At 55.2% G+C, this 19,413-nt stretch overlaps 8 protein-coding genes across 8 annotated transcripts; 4 read left to right on the top strand and 4 right to left on the bottom strand.

The window, feature by feature from the left end:
- Positions 1–7: 7 nt before the first annotated feature.
- On the bottom strand, positions 8–1,560 carry CCM_01433 (nucleoside transporter family; the record flags this gene model as incomplete). Its single annotated transcript, XM_006666589.1, has 2 exons — positions 8–1,250; positions 1,334–1,560. The coding sequence occupies 2 exons, from the start codon at positions 1,558–1,560 to the stop codon at positions 8–10; spliced, it is 1,470 nt and encodes a 489-aa protein (XP_006666652.1).
- An 866-nt stretch (positions 1,561–2,426) lies between these two features.
- On the bottom strand, positions 2,427–4,399 carry CCM_01432 (fatty-acid amide hydrolase; the record flags this gene model as incomplete). The annotated part of the gene is made up of 6 exons (XM_006666588.1): positions 2,427–2,539; positions 2,596–2,683; positions 2,752–3,485; positions 3,556–3,697; positions 3,763–4,032; positions 4,097–4,399. The coding sequence occupies 6 exons, from the start codon at positions 4,397–4,399 to the stop codon at positions 2,427–2,429; spliced, it is 1,650 nt and encodes a 549-aa protein (XP_006666651.1).
- Positions 4,400–5,212: 813 nt separating this feature from the next.
- Positions 5,213–6,117, bottom strand: CCM_01431 (histone acetyltransferase subuni, putative; the record flags this gene model as incomplete). Its single annotated transcript, XM_006666587.1, has 2 exons — positions 5,213–5,799; positions 5,880–6,117. The coding sequence occupies 2 exons, from the start codon at positions 6,115–6,117 to the stop codon at positions 5,213–5,215; spliced, it is 825 nt and encodes a 274-aa protein (XP_006666650.1).
- Positions 6,118–6,598: 481 nt separating this feature from the next.
- Positions 6,599–7,523, top strand: CCM_01430 (NAD dependent epimerase/dehydratase family protein; the record flags this gene model as incomplete). Its single annotated transcript, XM_006666586.1, has 2 exons — positions 6,599–6,705; positions 6,758–7,523. The coding sequence occupies 2 exons, from the start codon at positions 6,599–6,601 to the stop codon at positions 7,521–7,523; spliced, it is 873 nt and encodes a 290-aa protein (XP_006666649.1).
- A 103-nt stretch (positions 7,524–7,626) lies between these two features.
- CCM_01429 (pre-mRNA splicing factor syf2) lies at positions 7,627–8,490 on the bottom strand (the record flags this gene model as incomplete). The annotated part of the gene is made up of 1 exon (XM_006666585.1): positions 7,627–8,490. The coding sequence occupies one exon, from the start codon at positions 8,488–8,490 to the stop codon at positions 7,627–7,629; it is 864 nt and encodes a 287-aa protein (XP_006666648.1).
- A 619-nt stretch (positions 8,491–9,109) lies between these two features.
- CCM_01428 (uncharacterized protein) lies at positions 9,110–10,555 on the top strand (the record flags this gene model as incomplete). Its single annotated transcript, XM_006666584.1, has 1 exon — positions 9,110–10,555. One exon carries the CDS (start codon positions 9,110–9,112, stop codon positions 10,553–10,555), a length of 1,446 nt encoding a protein of 481 aa, XP_006666647.1.
- Positions 10,556–11,064: 509 nt separating this feature from the next.
- CCM_01427 (uncharacterized protein) lies at positions 11,065–11,826 on the top strand (the record flags this gene model as incomplete). The annotated part of the gene is made up of 1 exon (XM_006666583.1): positions 11,065–11,826. The coding sequence occupies one exon, from the start codon at positions 11,065–11,067 to the stop codon at positions 11,824–11,826; it is 762 nt and encodes a 253-aa protein (XP_006666646.1).
- A 5,956-nt stretch (positions 11,827–17,782) lies between these two features.
- On the top strand, positions 17,783–18,642 carry CCM_01426 (uncharacterized protein; the record flags this gene model as incomplete). The annotated part of the gene is made up of 2 exons (XM_006666582.1): positions 17,783–17,964; positions 18,174–18,642. The coding sequence occupies 2 exons, from the start codon at positions 17,783–17,785 to the stop codon at positions 18,640–18,642; spliced, it is 651 nt and encodes a 216-aa protein (XP_006666645.1).
- Positions 18,643–19,413: the final 771 nt, after the last annotated feature.

The following is a 19,413-nucleotide window of genomic DNA, read 5'->3' as shown; positions in this document are numbered from 1 at the left end:
AAGTAATTTATATGCCGGCAATTGAAAAACTCAGCAGGCTGCCGGCCGTGAGACCGATGATGAGGCACATGCCCATAAAACCACCAGCGGCCTCGCGCTCGCCCTCGTCGACCCAGCTGCCGGCCGAGGTCATGAGGCGGGCGCAGAGCCAGCCGTTGGTGAGGCCAAAGGGCAGCTGGACGAGGAGCAGGTAAAAGAGGTCGCTGGGGACGGCGGCGCCGCGGCCGCCAATGTTGCAGAGCAGGTAGAGCGGGAGCTGGACGATGCGGAGCGCGGCGAGCTTGAAGAGCAGCTTGGGGCGGCCGCCGCGGGACGAGTTGGCGCCGAGGCCGCGACGGGCGGATCCCAGGGCCGTCGCCACCCGGCCGGCAAAGTCGCCGCAGTTCCAGACGAAGAAGGCGAGGGGGATGAAGGCGTCGGGGGCCAAAAGCCCGCCGGCCCAGGGGTCGGCGGGCTCGCGGACGGAGCGGATCTTGGCGGTGAAGACGGGGAAGAACATGGTGGTGGTGAAGATGAGGGCGACGCCGAGGGCCAGCCACCGCAGCTTGGCAAAGAGCACGCGCATGGGGACGACCTTGCGCGCGGGGGCGGACCGGTCGTCCTCGTCTGTGTCCTCGTCGGCGGCGCCGGCCGGGCGGAGGACGCGGTACTGGGCGTTGCGCTTGTTTTGGCGCCGGAGCGGGATCATGGCGACCATGGCGACGACGGAGATGACAACGGCGGCCAAAAAGTACACAAACGCCGACGTCTTGCCCTCGGCCGCTGCCGTCGACACTGACGCGTCGCTGCTGCGATCGCCGCTGCCGCCCGACGGGAAGAGCAGCACGCTGAGGACCTCGGCCAGCGCGGGCAGCATGCCGGCGACGCCCTGGCCGGTGACGAGGGCCTGCATGTACTCGGGGCGGCCGTAGCTGGAGGCGAAGGCGAGCGCGCCGTTCTGCAGCAGGCCGGTGGCGACGGACGTGGCGGCGACCATGGCGAGGACGAAGACGAAGTAGGCGACCGGGGAGACGCCGAGGGCGACGGTGGTGGAGGCGGTGAGGAGCGCAAAGGTGGCGACGTTGAGGAGCAGGCCGCAGCTGATGCGGAGGGGGTACGAGGCGCTGCGCTGGCGCTTGGTGAGGATGAGGACGGCGGCGAGGCTGGTGGTGGTCGAGACGGTCATGATAGTGGGTTGGAAGTTGGTCTTGATCCAGGGGCTGCCCTGGAAGCGCGATTCAAAGTAGGGCGCGGCGGCGAGGAACATGTTCCTGTTTTTCAGTAGCAATTTGGAATTAGTTCTCCTGTTGCGGAATGAACTGGGGACGATGAAGGGGAGGGGGGGAGGGCTTACCATGCCCAGAGCATTGCCAGACCCAGGAAGACAAAGACGCCATAGTCAACCCACGAAAAGGGCGGTTCGTCCGGCGAGCTGTCGGCGCTGAACTCGTCGTCGTCGTCGTCGTCGAGGATAATGTCTTCAGGCTGCATCTCGGTCGGCGTGTCAGGTCCCGTCAAGGGCTCGTACTCTGCTGCGTGTGACGACCCGTGTCGGGGCATGACCTTGTCGGTGCTTCTCATGGCGATTGCGCGGGATTTTGTGTGTTTGTGCGTATGTGCGCGGGGAGATGGAATGTACTGAGATCTGTCCGCAGCCCAGCTGCGTTGTATATAGTCGAGAATTCGATGCCGGATCGAATCTGCTGGGCGGTCCGCGCGGTTCCGGTGTGCGGCGACGATGGGCGGCGGGTGACCCCCGTCGGAGGGGAGAGGAGGGCAGAGCAGCAGGCAGGCTTCTTGTTTCCCGCACTATTCACCCGCCAAGAAGACCAAAAAAAAAAGAAAGCGGCGATTGTAGAGAATGGGGTGGTTTGAGGGGTCGAAGGAAATGGTGATGATGGCTCGGAAACGCCAGCGTAGGTAAGGAACAGGAACCCAGCCAGCCACGATGTCAGAGGACAGACGGGGGTCAGCGGCCCGATGGGACCCTTGTGACTGAGGGCGTCTGGGTCAGCCGTTGACAGGCGTCAGGCGGGCCTGAAAGCCTCCACACTCGGCACCTGAAGTGCGGGCAGCACACCGGCTCCCCTGTAAAAGCCCACTGTAAAACACCCCGGGAGGGCCTGTACTATCTTCCCCGTGGCTGGCTGTAAATGCAGACGTCGCAGTTGGACACGACTAAAAACATCTTGTGCCACCGTCTGGTCTCGGAAAGTTTGTGACAAGTAAGTTGTCCGCCAAAAATACCCTATCCTGTGACACCCTCCAAGACGTCGGATGAACTGAGTTGAGCATTCTATTTCCTATCTGGGGCTTATCTGTGCCAACGCTGGCTGCAGCTTCACAACGCTAGATGCGCCTTTCCTGTCGCAGCGGGTGCCTGGTTGTGAAACACAACCCGAGTCCGTCAGTCACGTTCCTTGGCTAGTTACTTGCGGCTACGCTCTCTACTTGTTAAGGCTGTCGATGATTTTGGAGATGGCCAGGCATTCCTCGTCACGCATCGTCGGCGTCACAACCTGGATGGTGCAAGGCATGCCCTCCGATTTTGCCGGCTTGTCTATGTTTGCGAATTAGTAAACACTACCAGGGTGAATAAAATGACACAATACTCACACTCTGACGCATACTGTCCGGGCTTCAGCTCAAAGGTCTCGCCTTCCTTGGCTGCAGCCTTGCCAAAAGGAATGACACATGCCGGATACTGCAGCAGGTTAGTTAGCCAAGCTGCTTTTCGTTTCCCACCCAAACCAGAAAGAAAAAAGCACCTACATCAATCAGGTTAAAAATGGTGCCGTACGCCGAACTGGCAAACTCGTCATGCGGCGCTGCCGTGTGCTGCATCAGCGGCCCAATCACCACATCCAGGTTGTGCATAGTGTACGCTGCATGCCACGCGCCTGCAATCGCGGCCCTCTTGACGTTGAGCGCCGACAGCCGCGCCAGGCCCTCGAGGTCCGCCGCGTCCGCTAGGTACGTCCACGGCGCAAACGTGAGGCCCTTCAGCAGGTTGGCGCGTGAGGGGATCGGCGGCTCGCCGGCCTCGTCCACGAGGCGCGCCCCCGTCGGGTCGAGCGAGTACAGCCCAAACGCCGTCTGTATGGCCTCCCAGAAGAGGCACTCGGACGGTTGCAGCAGGATTATGTCGTGGCCGGCGGCGGCGAGCTTATCCGACGCCGCGGCGAGGGAGGCACGAATCGGCGGGTGCAGAGGGAACGTTGGGTCCTCGGCCATGACGCCGATGCGGAGCTTCTGGCCGGCGTCGAGCTTGACCTCGCGCCACGGCAGGTCGGCGGCGGTCGCGTCGAGCTTCCAGGGGCGGGCGTTGACGATGACCTTCATGAGGATGTCGAGTGCGTCTACGTCGCCGGCGAGCGGGCCGATGCATGATTTGACCTGGCGCATACCCGGGTCGACGCATAGCTTTACATCTCCAGCGGGGATACGTCCCACGGTAGGACGGAACCCGTAGATGCCATTGCAGGCAGCTGGGAATCGAACAGAACCTATGATAGAGGTCAGCACATTTCTGCAACATAGACGAGCGTGTCTACCTAGTCATTAGTTAGTGCGTACCTCCTACATCAGTGCCCAGGCCCAGTGGCGAGCCTCGGAAACCGACAATGGCACCTTCACCACCGCTAGAGCCACCAGCCGAAAGGCTCGTGTTGAGCGGGTTCAAGGTTCGTCCAAAGATGTTGTTGTGGCTGTCCACAGTCTGCGCAGGCAGCGCATTAACGTGCCGGTCTCGCGTGACACCTTCTCTAGGTACCAAAGACTCACCATCATGGTCTGCGGCACGTTGGTCTTGCAGTAGATGACGCCGCCGCTCGCGAGGATGATGTCGACGACGGCCGAGTTCTTGTCCGACACGTAGTCAAAGAAGCATACCAGGCCCAGCGTCGCCGGCACCCCCTCCACTTGAATGTTGTCCTTGATGCTGACCGGTAGGCCGTGAAAGGGACCGAGGGGCTCGCCCTGCGCGCGGCGGGCATCGAGCTCCTCCGCCCTCTGCAGCGCCTTGTCGAAGAAGATTTCCGTGCAGCAATTGAGCTATAGTCACCACGCAATTAGCTGCACGCCGAGTGAGCACAAACAGGAGAAGGGAGGTCTGTACAAGTTGGTGGGCAATGGCGGCACGTTTGCAAAACGCAGTCGTGACCTCCAGCGCCGTGAGCTTTCCGCCAGCGAGCGCCGCCAGCAACTCGGTCACATTATACGACTCTGTGATTTCAAGCTCCTTCCCGGAGAATATTCCAGAGCGTTTGCAGATACCAAGCTCGAGCACATTATTGTCAGACTCTTGCAGCGGCGTCTTCAGCTCACTGAGCAGCTCCGGCTTGAGTCGCCAGGCCTCTGGGATGGTGTTGCTCAGCTGCTGGCGGCGCTCTGCCGCCCTGGTCTCCCAATTGGCAGCCATCGTCTTGAATATGGTTCTGGATGAGGGTAAGTACGACAAAGTTCTGGCAAGTAGATATGAAAGAAAATAAAAAGACCTGATTACTTTTCAACTCGGCAAGAACTTGTGACGAGGTGTAAGGCGCAACCGTCCTATTTCGTCCGTAGTTTGGGGAGTAGTAGTGCGGGGGAGACGGCGTGGCGCATGGTGCCCGCGGGCCCGACTTTGTAGATCCAAGCTATTCAAAATGGTATAGGAGTTTTCACCGGAACGGCATTGGAAGTGGTAAAGATAATTAGTGGACTATCTGCATGAGTCTAGGCGACGGCAACACCACGCGAGTGCTAATTCGAGGCCGCTAAGCTCGTGTATTGTCCCATGTTATTATGCCCTCTATCAATGTTCCGACAGAACAACACGGCGTATTTTGCTCTTTCTGCAGCGAGATGTTGAGTTTGAGCACGTCGGTCCTTGTTTGGGGCCGATATCGCGCCTGGATCAGCCACAATTGCATGCAGCCGACCCGTCTCTGCAGCTCCTGCACAGCTTCGTATTTGACGCATGGATCGTCGGCATGTGTATGCGCTTTATGCAGCTTGTGCTTGTGATATTGATGCTGGTCGAGCCCATGGGTCGACACTGCCGCCGAACAACTGCACGTCCTGGGTGACAGCTTCCAACGACGCAAGGCAGCCGAATTTACTCTTCCGCAGTAGATTGCGCCGACAACCCGGAATCCGCCCTAGGCCGGAGCGCGACCCTCACACTCGTCGTGGCCTTGGGTTTGGCCTTGCGCGTGGTCTGCGGTGGCCGCGGTCGAGCGCCACCAGCCTTCTAAGCTGGTTTGGCCGCCACCGCTGCACCCGAAGCCGCCGCGTTCTCTGCCTTGAGCCTCGCCAGCAGATCCTCCTTGCCCTTGAGCTCCGCGAGAACCTTGGCGCTCATCTCCTCCGTCTTGGCCTGCGCGTCCTTGAGCCGCTTGATTTCGGCCGCCTCGGTCTCGCGGCTAAACGGCTGCCCGGGTCGGTTGTGTTGGGGGATCATCGCGGACCGCTCCCACACGGTTTCGCTGTCAGGGGCTGGGAGCGGCGGTGTCGGACGGTTCTTCCCTTTGCCCTTGCCTCCCCCGGCCGTTTTCCAACCCTTGGGGACGGCACCGCTCGTCAGGATATTGAAGAAGACCTCGTACGGCTCGTTGAAGAGTTGCTCCTCGTAGCTCCACGCGCGGACTTCACCGTTTTTCGTTACCATGGCCTGCTTCTCTTCCTCGGTTCTTCCAAACGGATGCAGGCGCAAGTAATGATATAAGGTTTGCGGTTTCTCGCCGGATTCATTGACGTAATATAGCTTAACGGTGATATCAAATTCGCCCCAACCCGTTTCGCTCACCGTGAAGGGCATGCCAACTTCGCCTTCGATCACTGCGGTTCAGAATGGCGTGGTTAGTGTTTGGGTCTTTGAGTCGATCAATGCGACGGCTCGTGGGAGAGGGTAGACGCACTGCGCACATGATTTGGGATCGACTCGTGCAGCTTGAACTGAACGCGTCGCAGCCAGTACGTAATATCTGTGTCTTCGAGGCCTTTTACAAAGACGGACCACGAGTGTGTGTGATTGTCGGGCGCGCCGACTGGACGCGGGTTCGTTTCGTTGAAAGGAACTGCTGTCGAGCCGATAATGAATGGGCGGCGGACTTGGGTCAGCTTGACTCGCTTGCCGAGCTGGTTGTTGGGCGCCATGATGGGCGGGACAGCGGAGCGGTGGGAGGAGTAGCTGCAGTCGCGCGTCTAGTCTGGGATAAAGGGTACCGGATGTAAGGGGAAGCCGTTTGCGGCAATGGCTTCGATCGCGCCTTGGGATAACTCGATGAACTAGTAGTGATGAAAAAGAAAAGAGATGGTTTTCGGGGCCGCAGCATCGCATTCGGCGCTACGAAGCCGCTAAACAGGGGCCTGCCTAAGGAACAAAAATGGCTGCTACGGCCCCACCACAGCTTCCTCGATCGCTGGCGCGGCGACATGACTTCATTATTTCACGTTCTGATCTGACTTCCTTTGTCTCCAAATTACGTCTTCATATCCATTCTTGTGGGAATTCGCCATCAAAACTGACATATACTCGCCTAATTTACTCGAAACAAGTGCTGCTAAGACGTATACCACTGCGCAGCAGCTCAATTCGACCTAGCCAAGCACACACTCAGTCCGACAGCTATCCACAATGGCCGCAGCAGCAAAGAGACTCGTCGTCTGCGGAGGCAACGGCTTTTTGGGATCAAGGATATGCAAGTATGCTGTAGGAAGAGGGTGGGATGTTATTTCTATCAGGTATGGATCATGGGACTTGTTATTTGATGCGTCTTCACTCACAACGTTCAAGCCGCTCTGGACAGCCGAAATGGGACAACGTCACTTCGTCGGCCGCTGCGCCGAGTTGGTCGCACCAAGTTACGTGGGAAAAAGGGGACATTCTCAAGCCATCATCTTATGCGCCATTCCTGCAAGGCGCCGACTATGTCGTCCACAGCATGGGCATCCTACTTGAAGCCGACTACAAGGGACTTGTGTCTGGTCGTGAGTCCCCCATTGCCGGCTTCCAAAAGGCCTTTGCCGCCACAAAGGACCGCGGTATCAACCCGCTCGAGGCCAAGCCCGGCGAAGACATCAAGCCGCCTAACCCCAACGACCAGTTCTCCTACGAGGTCATGAACCGGGACAGCGCAATTGCTCTGGCGCGCCATGCCTCGGACGCCAAGACCAAGGCCTTTTGCTACATCTCGGCCGCTGGCGGGTCGCCCATGCTGCCGCAGCGATACATCACGACCAAGCGCCAGGCGGAGAACACCATCGCCAACGAGTTTCCAGGGATGAGGGGCGTCTTCTTCCGGCCGCCCTTTATGTTTGACGAGTCGAGAAAGGTGACCATGGGACTAGCGGCCATGGCCGGTGCCGGCGCGCTCTTCAACAAGGTAACCGGCGGGTATCTGAGCACATTCATGGGTGCCGCGGGCGCCAAGCCGGTCAAGGTGGAAATGGTTGCCGAAGCGGTGGTAGAAGCGCTCGCGGATGAGGAGATTCACGGACCGGTTGAGACTCCGCAGATGGAGGAGCTGGCGCACAAGGCATGGAGGAAAACAATGTTGTAAAATCGTCTCCCCGAAATTTTATTCCCCGAAACGCCAATGCAAACGCTAAAGCTAGACTGTACAATAAACCGAACCGTAACCCTTTCTCAAGTCATCGTCTCCCTCAAATCATGGTGCCGCGTTCAAAGCTATCGCGAATATCAGACGTGTACTTGTCGTAGAAGCGCGCCAGCTTTTGGTTGAACTGCTTGTTCTTCTCGTTGATGTATGTAATGTCGCCATCGTCGCCATTCTTGGCCTGGCGATCCTTTCTCTTCTTCAAGCTCTGCGCCTCGGCCCTGTTGATGTCGGCGACGAGCCGGTCAATGGCTGACTTGTCGGGTTTATTCTGCGCAAACGACGTCGAGTCGGCCGTGGCGTAAAACGTGCCGTCCTTGTCCACGGCAATCATCTCGCCGTCCTCGGTCTCGACAATCTCCAAGCTGCCCGCCGCGGCCGCCTTTTCAATGGCGGCGAGCTTCTGCTTGGTGTACGCGTCGAGGTCGACATCGAGGTTCTTGAGCTGGCGCTTGTAGACCTTGTTGCTCTCGTCCTGGTAGTCCTGGAAGGCGTTGTTGTCGCGGTGCGCCTCCTTCTTCTTGACGCGCCTGTCCCACTTCTCGCTCTCGTCGATGGTCCAGTCCCACGCCCGCTTGCGCTCAAAGTCCTCGCCGGCGTCCTCCGTATCGGCCTTGAGCAGCTTGTGCGCCGCAATGTCGTGCCGCCGCCGCAGGGCTGTGAGCTGTGCCGGGTCCTCGGCCAGGCGCTGCGACTCGCGGGTGACCTCCTTCATATTTGTCTGGGAAGAGTTTTTCGCGCGCGCCTGGAGCGCCTTGAAGCGCGCCATGCGGTCCTGCGCCTTTGAAGAGCCATCAGAGGCGGTCGGCGCTTCTGTGGCCTTTTCAGGCCATTTTTCGCCGTCTTTTCCTGCTTTGCACTCAATATAGGCAGGGCTTGACTGGTACGTAGACGTAGTGCGACGCGACATGATGAATTCGTATTGTTTTGATAATGCTTTGATGATTTGATGCGGCGTGGCGTTTGTTTTTGATGAATTCCTGAAGCCTGCCACACTCGGATGAGGTATCCTCTACAGTCGCACATTACACGTGCCACACCCCCACTGTTCGCACAATAGGGTGTTGTATAGTCACGCGGCCACTATAGCCACGCAGCCACTAAGAAGTAAGAAATTATAGTGAGGATGACTAGAGGTATATAATAGATAAAACTTAATAGAAATTTCTAAATTATATATAATAGTGCTTAGGATTAATTATTTACTATAATAAAAAATAAATTTATATATCTATATATATAGTGGTGGCCTATTTGCACTTTTGGCGAACCGGAGCTAATGTGCGACCGTAATCCTCCCCAACCTCGCTTGATCTGTACCCTCCCTGGGGAACTGCTCGCCCCCTGCCCTGACGACTTGTCCCGCTTTCCCCAGACTGTTCAGACGAAACTCTGCTCGCGAGGTACGCTCGACATACCTAATTCCAACAGCAGATAGCCTACAAGTGCCTCCAGGCGCCCATTACAAGCGGTGTGAGTGAGTTTCGGAATCGATCCCACGACTTCTCTGCCCTGGGTGACCTCTCACGATGAGTCTGATCGTCCAGCGGGCGTGGCGACCCACGAGCACGAGCACGAGACCTCATCGTGTCGCGACACAACGGCGCTTCAAGACATTTCAGCGCAGGGTGGATAAGAACGACCAAGTCTACTACACCATATCCAAGCGCCAGCCTGTTCAAGATCCTAATGCCGCCCCAGGCAACCAGCAGTTCTTTGAGATGCCCAACCTGCTGCTGGACCTTGATGCGGAGGGATCTCGCAATGTGCGCACATTTGACGACAAGGACGAGGCACTGCAGCTGACAAAGTGGCGCGTCAATCACAAACGAGAAGAAGTTAAGCTAAAGCTTGCCGATTTGGAGAGCAAACTGGTTGAGTCGCGCAAACGAGCGCAAGATATTGCCGCCAGCCCGTCCAATATCTGGAGACTTAGCTCACACGACCTTCTGTCCGCTGCACTCCACGGGCCGCTCAGTAGCGACGGCGCTGCTCCCGCAGAGGCTCCATGTCTAGACACTTTGGAAGGCTCCCACTTGATCGAGGCCTTGCGTCGCGAAAACGGGATCCCGGGTCATGCGAGCGCCTCCGACGTCCTCCTATTGGAATGGATGCTTCTGCGGAGCTACAGCACCGATAGCGTGAAGAGCAAAAATCGCGAAGCAGCACTCAGTTCCTCGGAGCTTGTAGAGGCTCTGCAATCACATACCTCTGTCGTCGGTATACGACGGTTGTTACGCCATAATCTGTGGTCCTCTGCAAACATCAAGACACACTTTGGTCCTCGGGCTAAAGCTGCTGCAGATGTACCTAGCGAGATTCGGAAACGCTGCATCGAGATACTCGAATCGGAACAGGCGCGCAGAAATCAGTTTGTGAGCTGCCTCGCACTAGTTGGCAGCTTGTTGGAGAAGTTGTCCAAGGACGGAATGGAACCTGATCACCGCTTGCTGGCTCTCGCTCTCAGAGTGTCTGCTCGTAGTGGCTCACTCGTCGTTATGTCTGAGTGGATTCGCCGAATTCACTCGAGCAACTCGTGGAAACGAAGCCCCGAGATTGTCGAAGATGCGGCAGCATGCATGCAAAGTTGCTCCCAGTTGCTAGCAACGCAATTGGGGACGGTGGCTGATCGCCAGTTGCTGCTCCAGCTTTTGACTGGCCTCGACGAGAACGAACAGATTGCGCCCGAATCGCTGCGGTCTATTATGTTGAGCAGCATGAAAGGAAACGGCTTCAAGACCGTCTCAAGCCAGGCATGCGAGGCCTACGCCAAGGTTCTTGGTGAGCTTGGAGCTGTGCGGACCCTGCTGAAGGAATCAGAGAGCACAGAGGAGGCCCTTCGAGAGGCTTGTATCGGTGTGCTGAAGGGTACTCCGAAATATAGTGCAACTCTGAAGACTCAGGGTGTCAAGATGTTGTCGATTGAAGAGTGTGTTAGTATGGATTATCATGATATTACGGAGCAAGCGGCATAAGCTGGTTTCGCTGTTATTATTAAGCCAGATTATTTATGTATAAAAGCACCTCTTTCGGTGTATAGATGCTAGCATGTCGTAGTATTCTAACTACATGTGACTTTATTGTCATGTTTTCATGGACAGAAAAGCCCGAGTACCAATATGCCGACTCCAGTAGCTCTTTCTCACGGCCTGTGCTGCTCTTTCTGTCGACCTGTGCTTCTTTCTCTTCCTCTCGGCCTGCGTTGCTCTGGTATTTACTTTCCAACTCGTTTACATCTTGCCCGGTTGCCTGAGCTCAAGCTAGAGAACTTGTGAGACAACATTGATCAGTTTTGTGCACGCCTCACAAAAATACACACCCCAACGTGGCTGCAGCCGCCTTGTGCGACCGAGCCCAACGTGAATTTCCGCACCAAGGCCATTTTCCGCGTTGCACTTTCGAGCTGCCAAGCCGTCTCACGCATGCAATAGAACACCACCAGGAACGGCTCTCTTTCATGATTTCCATCCCAATTGTACCAATGATGTCTCCGGCAGCTAAGCGCAAGGGAGGCGATGAGTCGTCCAGCGATATCGAGCACATTCCTGCACTGGAGTTGAAACGGCGGCGATGCTCTGGTAAGGCTGACACTGCTTCTGCTGCTGCTGCAAAGGATGAGTGTCCAAGTAGTCCTCTGGAAGACGGTGTCGCGAGAACCATTGAGCGAGACGAATTGCGAATGAGTCCCGCCGGAGTAAAGGTAGAGAAGCACGGCGTCAAAGACAGCAGCCGCCGAGAAGAAGAATGGTTGAGGGAAGCGTCTACGGCTACAAAAACAGAACGGCCCGTCGTCCACGTCGTCCGCGCCTGCGTCAAGAGAGAAGATACAGGGAGCTCCGACGCCCCGGACTCCCAAGAGGAGCCCGCGGAGCCGCAGCCGAGAGACCAACAGCACTGGCGACGCAGCGCGGCGCCGTCGCCGTTTGCCTCGGCGCACCACGGCGCTGCCGCCGCCGCCCAAAGCCGCGTCATCCGCCCCGAGGACATACCGCGTGTCCTCAAACACGTGCTGCGGCCGAGCGCCGACAATCCGGGGCGCTGCCCGTGCGGCTGGTACGAGTTCTACGCCGTGTGCGCGCACGTCGCTCGCCGCGAGATGTACAGGTGCGGCGCCCGGCGCGCGGTCTCCGGCGACTTCGTCTTTTGCGGCTCTCCGGCACCCCGGCACAACGTCGACGACTACATTGTCGACCAGCCCTGCATGAGCTGCCGCGCTTTCGGGCCCGTCGTCAAGCTCTCATCCTAGGAGCCGGAAGGGGAGGGCGATGTTTGCGACGACGAGGCCACCCTTTGTTTTGCGAACGGTGTGAAAAGGAGTGTGAGGTGCCACCACATGGACGGCACACGACCCATTTCCGGTTTGAAAACGGTCTTTTTCTCTGGGTCCTGGCGAGGTTACATATGCACACACCCCTTGCCCTGCTTTGGGCATCGTACAGAGGACTATGAGGGATAATGCAGTCGAGACTTGCGGTGTGTTTTTTTTCTTTTCCTTCTCTACTCGGCTCTGGCGGGTGGCGTGGTTGGTTTTGGGCATGGCACTGTTGCACTTCGACTTGTTGTTTCATCTTGATTCGTTGGGTTTTGTTTCGTGGGCTGTGTACTCTTACATGACGCAACAGGCACGAAATGTCGCGTGCGAAGCCAGGTCGAGACAAGTCTAGAATCTTGGATCTGCATAAGCAACAGTCACATCTATAGAGATGCGTATTTACTACTTGAGCGCCCCTTGCTATGATGTAAATCGCGGAAATAGTTGAAATAAATGTGGCTACTCCGCGTCAGCTTCACACGAGTCCGTTTTACCCTCAACGGCCGTGTGGAACGGGTGTCCATGTCATTTTCAGTGTCATATCAGCTATTGGTAGAGCATGAAACGCAGAAATAACGTCACTGGGTGAAATTTGCAAGTCTCGACTTGAACTCGGCATCACAAACGCGGGCAGGTGGCGATTCACATTGCTGGCGAGAATGACGTCTGGCACACCAAATGATGACAGGCCAAGACAAAAATAGTTGTATAGCTAAGGTACCTCCTGTGAGGTTTCAGCATCCAGTTACTCTTTCGTTTCGCGAATAAGAAAGCGAGCCCCATGCCGCGGAGGCCGGCAGCCGGAGGGGAGATCGGCCCAGTCGGCTGCCGATCCCGATGGCAGCCCAGGCGCAGCAGAATGCGATCAGTTGGCGTTGTTATCTCGGCATGATATTCGAGACTTGCGTGGATTTTTTTAAACCCATTTCTCGCAAGAAGACTTGTGATATCCACAGAATGTTCTTTGCAAGCAGTCATCGCGCACGCCAAGTGTCAATCAGGCTCTTCGCAAAGCCCTTGACCCGAAGCCTACGTTTTGTTTTGTCTTGTTCGAGGCGCAGGGCAAGAAAAGCCAAAATAAGCGGCCCTGTGACGCGTCAAATCTGTTTTGGTATTTTTTACGCGTCAATGGCGCATCTTTCCAAAGCTAAATCACGCCACTGGCAAACAGGTCCTAGACAACAACACCAAGCCTACCGCGCATCCACGGACACATGGTGCCATCTGGAATGTAGCACTCACACGGGAAGATGACTCGAATAATTGATCAACGAACGGGTCGGTGCTTCGGCTGACAAGAACCGGCTATGAACCCAGCTTTGTTGACAAGATGGCTAGAAAGATCGTTGAAGAGGTATCATAAGCCGAGTTGAAAGACTTTCCGCAGATGGCTTTGAACAGTTGCCTAATTAGTGGCTGAGTAAGAGAGCTCTATAGATAACTAGCCGAATAAGGTACTATGAGTCTTCTCCTCCGGCTTTGTGACTAGTATATCTATACGGTTCCGCGAGCAGAGTTGCTCAAGGTCTAAGAAAGGTTAAATTTCAAGCGGTCAAAGTCAGAAGTCGGTTTGGGCAACACCACTAGTTCATTAGTTATTTCAGGCTCGGCATTTTGGACAAGAAATACAAAAATCATTTGTTCCATTGGCATGTGGCTGGCACAGCCGACGGTTTGCGCACCTGAGAAGAAAATTTCTTCGCCACACGTCATGACTTTTTAGCACCGATGCCGATTGTAAATGTCCACTTGTGGGCTTGAGAAGCCGTCGTTGGCGACAACGTGCATCGTGGACTGGCCATTTTGCACTACACGCCCCGTGCCCACAGCATCGTCTTGTGGACATGGGCATCAGAGATCAGAGCGTCCCGACTCCTCAGGTGCATGTCGACAGCGACACGAGGGAGCAGGTGGGCTGTGAAAATTTCGTCGTTGGAAAATTTTCAGGCGCACATAATTGTCAGGATCTTGCACGGGGCGTGAAACTCCATCACGAAACGCCAAATATTTTCAACGGTGCGTTGTTTCTTGCTTCATTTGGCTCCATCGTGTTGCACCTTGTATTAGTTAGAATTGTGCGCCTTGTGTTTTCAAGGCCAACGTAAAGCGTAGGACGTTGTCGTATTGGTCGTCTAGTCAGGTCGTGGTGATCCGTATATACGGGGTCGCTATTCGCCAGTCTCGCTTGGTGTCGCTCCCTTTTCGCCAAGGGGTGCCCTGTGAAGGATGAGGCTAGAGTCGCAAGAGTCAGGCTCCCCTGTGAGATTTTGGGCATCCGAGGACAGAGCTCATGGTGCTCCTTCGCTTGTCCAGGATCGGCCCTGGTGTTGTGCATGTCTCCCGTCAGCATCAACCCAGCTTGATGCCGACCTAGCCAGAGGCCCATACATAGCTGATTGATACTGGATGGTGCAGCTAATGATGCATGGGCAAAGCGTTCCACCTTGTGGAGAGCAGGTTGGCTTCCGGCTGGTGAATTCCTGGGTGAGCTTCCTTCCCAAACCCGGATGGCTACTGGCCTCTATGGCCTGGTCCAACACTTGTTACAGACTACAGAGAGCAGGTTTCCGGCAAAGTTGGATAATGCTCCTCATGCATCCTAGCACCAATCAGCATAAGCCAGGTAACGCCAGGCACACTGCGGTGCATAACGTTGCTGCGCTTGCTACAGTGGCAGCATCAGCTGCGGGCCGTTAGCTAAGAATATGCCCCCCTTTACACCACTTCTCCAAGTAATGGCACTATTTCGTTCTTACTCGCCTCACATAACGCGATTGGGGATCCACAAGGCGATGTTTTCTTGCCATCGATCAAAGAATAACGCAAGAGTGTGGAGATAGTCGGCGAGGCGCAACTCACGGGCTTTGGTTGTCACGGGTGTCAGAGGCTGAGACGGCTTGCCAAACAGTGCCGAACCGAGGCGTTGGGTATGTGGTGGTGACCTCACCGTTGGAATAGTGCGGCAGAGCAAGGGCCGTGGGCACCAGTTCTCCGTGAGGACGCCATCGTGGCCCATCTTGCCTCTTTTCAGTCAGTGTCACCTGAACCTGCTATTCACCTTGGCTTGCGCCTAGATGCGGGGGGTATTATTGATGTCGCTCGTCAACCCAGCCACCACCCAAGAACACTTGCGGATCCCCCGCTAGCCTTCGCTTTATTAGCAAGCATGCTGAATTTCCTGGGGGGGTGTGCAATTCGATGTGCAAGATTCGGTGCGACGCTGAATTCTCGGTAGATAATTGTTTGCTCGGTATTCCTGGTGCCTCAAAGCTGCTGCCGGATTTTGCAGGCCGTCGTTGAGGGGTATAGCTTCAGAGGCAAGAAACTTGGCGATCGTGGCCAGGTACACAATGTCAGAGCATGGTTGCACCAAGTTGCCCTTCGGATTACTCGAAACGGTGTAGCCATGGCATCCACCATGAGTTGTCCAATCCTCTATCCCGCTTGAACCCTGGTTGCATTATTAGGGCGGCTGAGGAGAGGCCGAGTATCAAAGCCGGCATGCATCGACAACAGGGTAGCAGTGAGTGGGAGGAGTGTGTCGCAGCGGAGGGCATATCGCTAGCCGATTCGGTCCTTGGTTTCAGAGTGCTGCCGTTGTGTTGTCATTGTCAGGGGTTGGGCTGGAGACAGCACCGGACTCGAATTTGGGCGGAAAGAACCGTATCATCAGTGATGGCTTCTCGGGTGTGATGATATCGAAAATGGCGGGCATCTTGCAGCTTATCCCGATAGCGATGCTGGGGTAGATAACGTTGGATGCCGGTGTGGGAGCTTATCATGGTTGGCGCGAGGGCCGGAGCATGTCGCGTGGCTGGTGGCACAATCCGACTGTGAGTATCCGTAGATAAACGATAAACAGCTGAAGATAGAAAATGGCATGCTCGAGTCCATTGATATCGGAGTTGCTAGTTACCAATTACTTATTCTGGAGCGTGTATCTGTTGTAGATGTAAACAATGTGTCCGCACTCGGCTGCCAGCTGGCAACTGGCAGCTGGCAACAAACACCCCTCCCTCGTCTCTGTCATCTGCACAGACATTCCATAATACGTCGCCATCAGTATTCGCCATAATAAAACCATCTCATACCTCATAAATAGTTTTACCCAGAGCCCACCTGATCAATTTTCTTGGCCTTGCTAGTTTCATCGAGCAGGGCGCGTTCCTTGTCGTGGATTCCCAGCGTCCCACCCCCAGAATTTGACCAGCCAGAGCACATCATACCCCCGCCTCTTGCATCAACGGGAGCATCGTTTCTGTTGCACTTGGCTCTTCCTCCAAGAGTTTCATCACTGACAGAACAGTACTGCTAGCTTTCTCGTCCCAGAGCTTGCGCCATTGCTACCTTCCAACCTGCAATTCCCACCGCCTCTCCAAGACCGCCTCTATTATTATTTAGTGGTGGTGCGGGAGCAATATATATATAGCCTGAAGTTCGATATACTTGCAGTGAGTGGACAAAGAAAATACATCCCGAGTCTGAACGACGGCCCGGCTAATCTAACTACCATAGTTCTCTATTTAGACCACGACCGACTCATTCACCCTTGAGTGCCATAACTAGTTACTGGTTACATACCAGCCCAGCTCGGTCGGCCAAGCTCGCAAGACGACACCCTTGGCCGAGACGGACCAAAGGCGTGACGCTGTGGCTCTGCTTCTCCACCAGACACCAATTAATAAGAGACGGCCACAGAGGTCACTGGCTATCCAGGTTGTCCAGGACACAGGACCTTGTGAGCTGGCAGCTCGGACACACAAGCGCCGCAGTGGCACCAGAGCGCACAACGCTCCGGCCACAGACACCACAGTGCTATCCACTTTCAAAGGGCGAGAGACTGCGTGTCGCAGTTATTGGCATATTGTCATATTGGTGCAGGTGTGCCTGTCTCGCAGCCTGTCAACGTTGTCAACCAAGGCCAAAGAACTACCCGCTTCCAATAGCACCAAGAACGCACCAAGAACGCCTTCGGTCCGCTGAGTCCCACTCAACAACCAGGACCAGGGGCTTCAACTAGACGAAAAAAAACGAACATATTTTTATGCCCTTTGCAGGCGCAGCAGTCCCCACTTGCAGCCGATTTGCAAAGTCGTCCAGTCAATCACGACACCGGGTCGAGTCACACGTCAGGCTTGCGCAAGTTCAAGGGGGCGTGTGCCTCTTGTTCGCCGCTGTCTAAAAGAAAAAGGGCAGCTGCAAGGAAATTTGGTCAATGGAAGCTTAAAAAACTATACTATTGACCCCTGCCCACCACAAAGCTGAAAAGACGTTGTCGTCAGTTTCTTTCCTAAATATCCGACACTTCCTCCCAACCTCATCCGCACTTGTTACACACACCCAAAGTACCTCGAGCGAAACTATCAACCCTGGTTTACCTCGAACCCGCCGATTCGGAGCCAGATCCACCGCTGCGGCCACGAGCAAGATTAGTCACTTGCTCACGCATTTTAAACTTCTCGACCAACTTGGAGACCCGGCTCTGTGCGCTGACTACCGATCTTTTGGTCCACTCTACGCTCCGTCAGTACGGGCCAAGCGGAACACCGAGCTACGGTCGCATTGCGACAGACAAGACAAAAGAGTCACATCGGCAATAAAGCCGGGCCTTCGTCCATTGTTCTCTTTTCGCTTCCTTGCAACTCCCCCTCGTCTCTCCAAATTACATGCAGTCTGCATAACAATTGCGCGCCCAACACTCGACATCATCTGATTAGTGGTCTTGTTCCTGTACTACGGCCCAATCTCTATTGCCCGACGTCGACTTTTAGAGCGAACGCAACTCCGCCTGGTCCTCGATCTGTCTATTTTTGTTCACACCTGCTGGACTCGGGGCTTGCAGCTCCTATAACCATCTTCCTGTACGAAACTTTCTTCCGACAACACAATCATGCCGCACCAGAGACGCAAGTCGGGCCATGGCCTTAGCGGTGCCGACACCCGCAAGTCCGATCCCCCCAGACAAGTCCGCCCTTCAATGTCGCGTCGATACACACCTACAAACGTACAACGCTCGTCGAGAACCCCACGATACGAATCTTCGTCGGAAGACGAGAGCTTCCCACAATTCTGGTACGTTTTGGCCGTCAATGCCACCAATACAGCCTCTGTTGCACCCCTCCACCGACTGTCCCGCTAACACACTATCTTCAGCATGTCCTGCGAGAAACAATTCCTCCCCGCAAGTGACAACTTTCTATATTGCTCTGAAAGGTAAATACCCCCAATAACAATACACCTGCCCATTGTCATATTTGCATCTACTTACACATCGAATATAGCTGCCGCCGATCCGACCAGTCCTCCTCGTACTCTGCCTCGTACAGCTCCTACAGCGGTGCCAACGACTACAGCCTAGCCCGTCGCCAATCATATTACGCTTCCGACTCTGAGCCCAAAGACATTATCCCCCAAGCCTCGCCATCGAGACCCGGCTCCATGCTTCTGGCGATGTCACCTCCCGCGACACCCGGAACGTACTACGGATCCAAGCCGGAGTCCGCCCTCTCCGCACTCCGTTCGCTGACGGCGATCCACCCGCCCAGCCCACCATCACCAACCAGCAGCGCCGGTGGATTTTGGCCCTTTGGCAAGAGTGCCGCCACAAGCCCCAGCTCGTCGTATGCCCGCCAGCACATGCTTGGCATGGAAGGTAGCCACACCTACCACGGTTCAACTGACCGTCCGCTGCCATTGCGGTCACCACGCCGCAAGAGTAGCGAGCTTGTTACTCCTATTAGTGGCCGATGACCGATCGGCCACGACGCGGCGTGTGAATTTACAAAAGGTGGACGTTTACCAGCAGCAGCGGATGAGCTGGCCAGCATTGGCAGTTGTCATGATCCTCTCTCATCTCAACAGATCCATACATATGGACTTGACGCATTTTACGAAACCATTCAACGAACATACTTTTACTTGTTTTTTTTTTAGTTTTTTTTTCTTTCTTTGAAATCGGCGTTTCTTGGGTAGTATATCCTTGTTCTTCTTATTCTTGGGGAAGCCATGTTGTACAGACAGTCGGGAAAACACGACGGAAACTGGAGTCTCAAAAAAACCGGGAAATGAAGGGATATTTCACCAAAAGATGGAAGGCGTTTCTCATTACACTATATGTCGTTTGTATCATAACCCAGACCACATCTATATTGATGCACTGCATTGAGATAGGATTGGTGGCATCGGGTTTTCTGTTTCTGCTCTAGTCACAGAGTTTTTCGGAGGCAGGGGCAAGAAGACAGGCAGAGCGGAAGCGTCTTTGGTAGTTTCAAGGGAACAAGAACGACGTGTGGACGTCAAGTCGTTCTCTCTATATCGATGATACAAATTCGCTTCTGCACAGCATTAGATAGGTCAATACCATGATTCAACTTTGTTGACACAACAACGCAGGTATAGCATCTTGTTCTCTGTGACGACAATATAAATACCCGCAAGAAGAGAATGGTGAAGACGAGTTCTCATTTTGTAAAAACAACGTGGATAAATATGTACATGCTAGTTGGAATCTCGTTCAATGCA

This window comes from Cordyceps militaris (assembly GCF_000225605.1).
Source record: "Cordyceps militaris CM01 unplaced genomic scaffold CCM_S00001, whole genome shotgun sequence".
Taxonomy (NCBI): Eukaryota; Fungi; Ascomycota; class Sordariomycetes; order Hypocreales; family Cordycipitaceae; genus Cordyceps; species Cordyceps militaris.
Note: the sequence above shows the minus strand (reverse complement) of the source record. Positions and strands in the feature narration are given on the sequence as shown.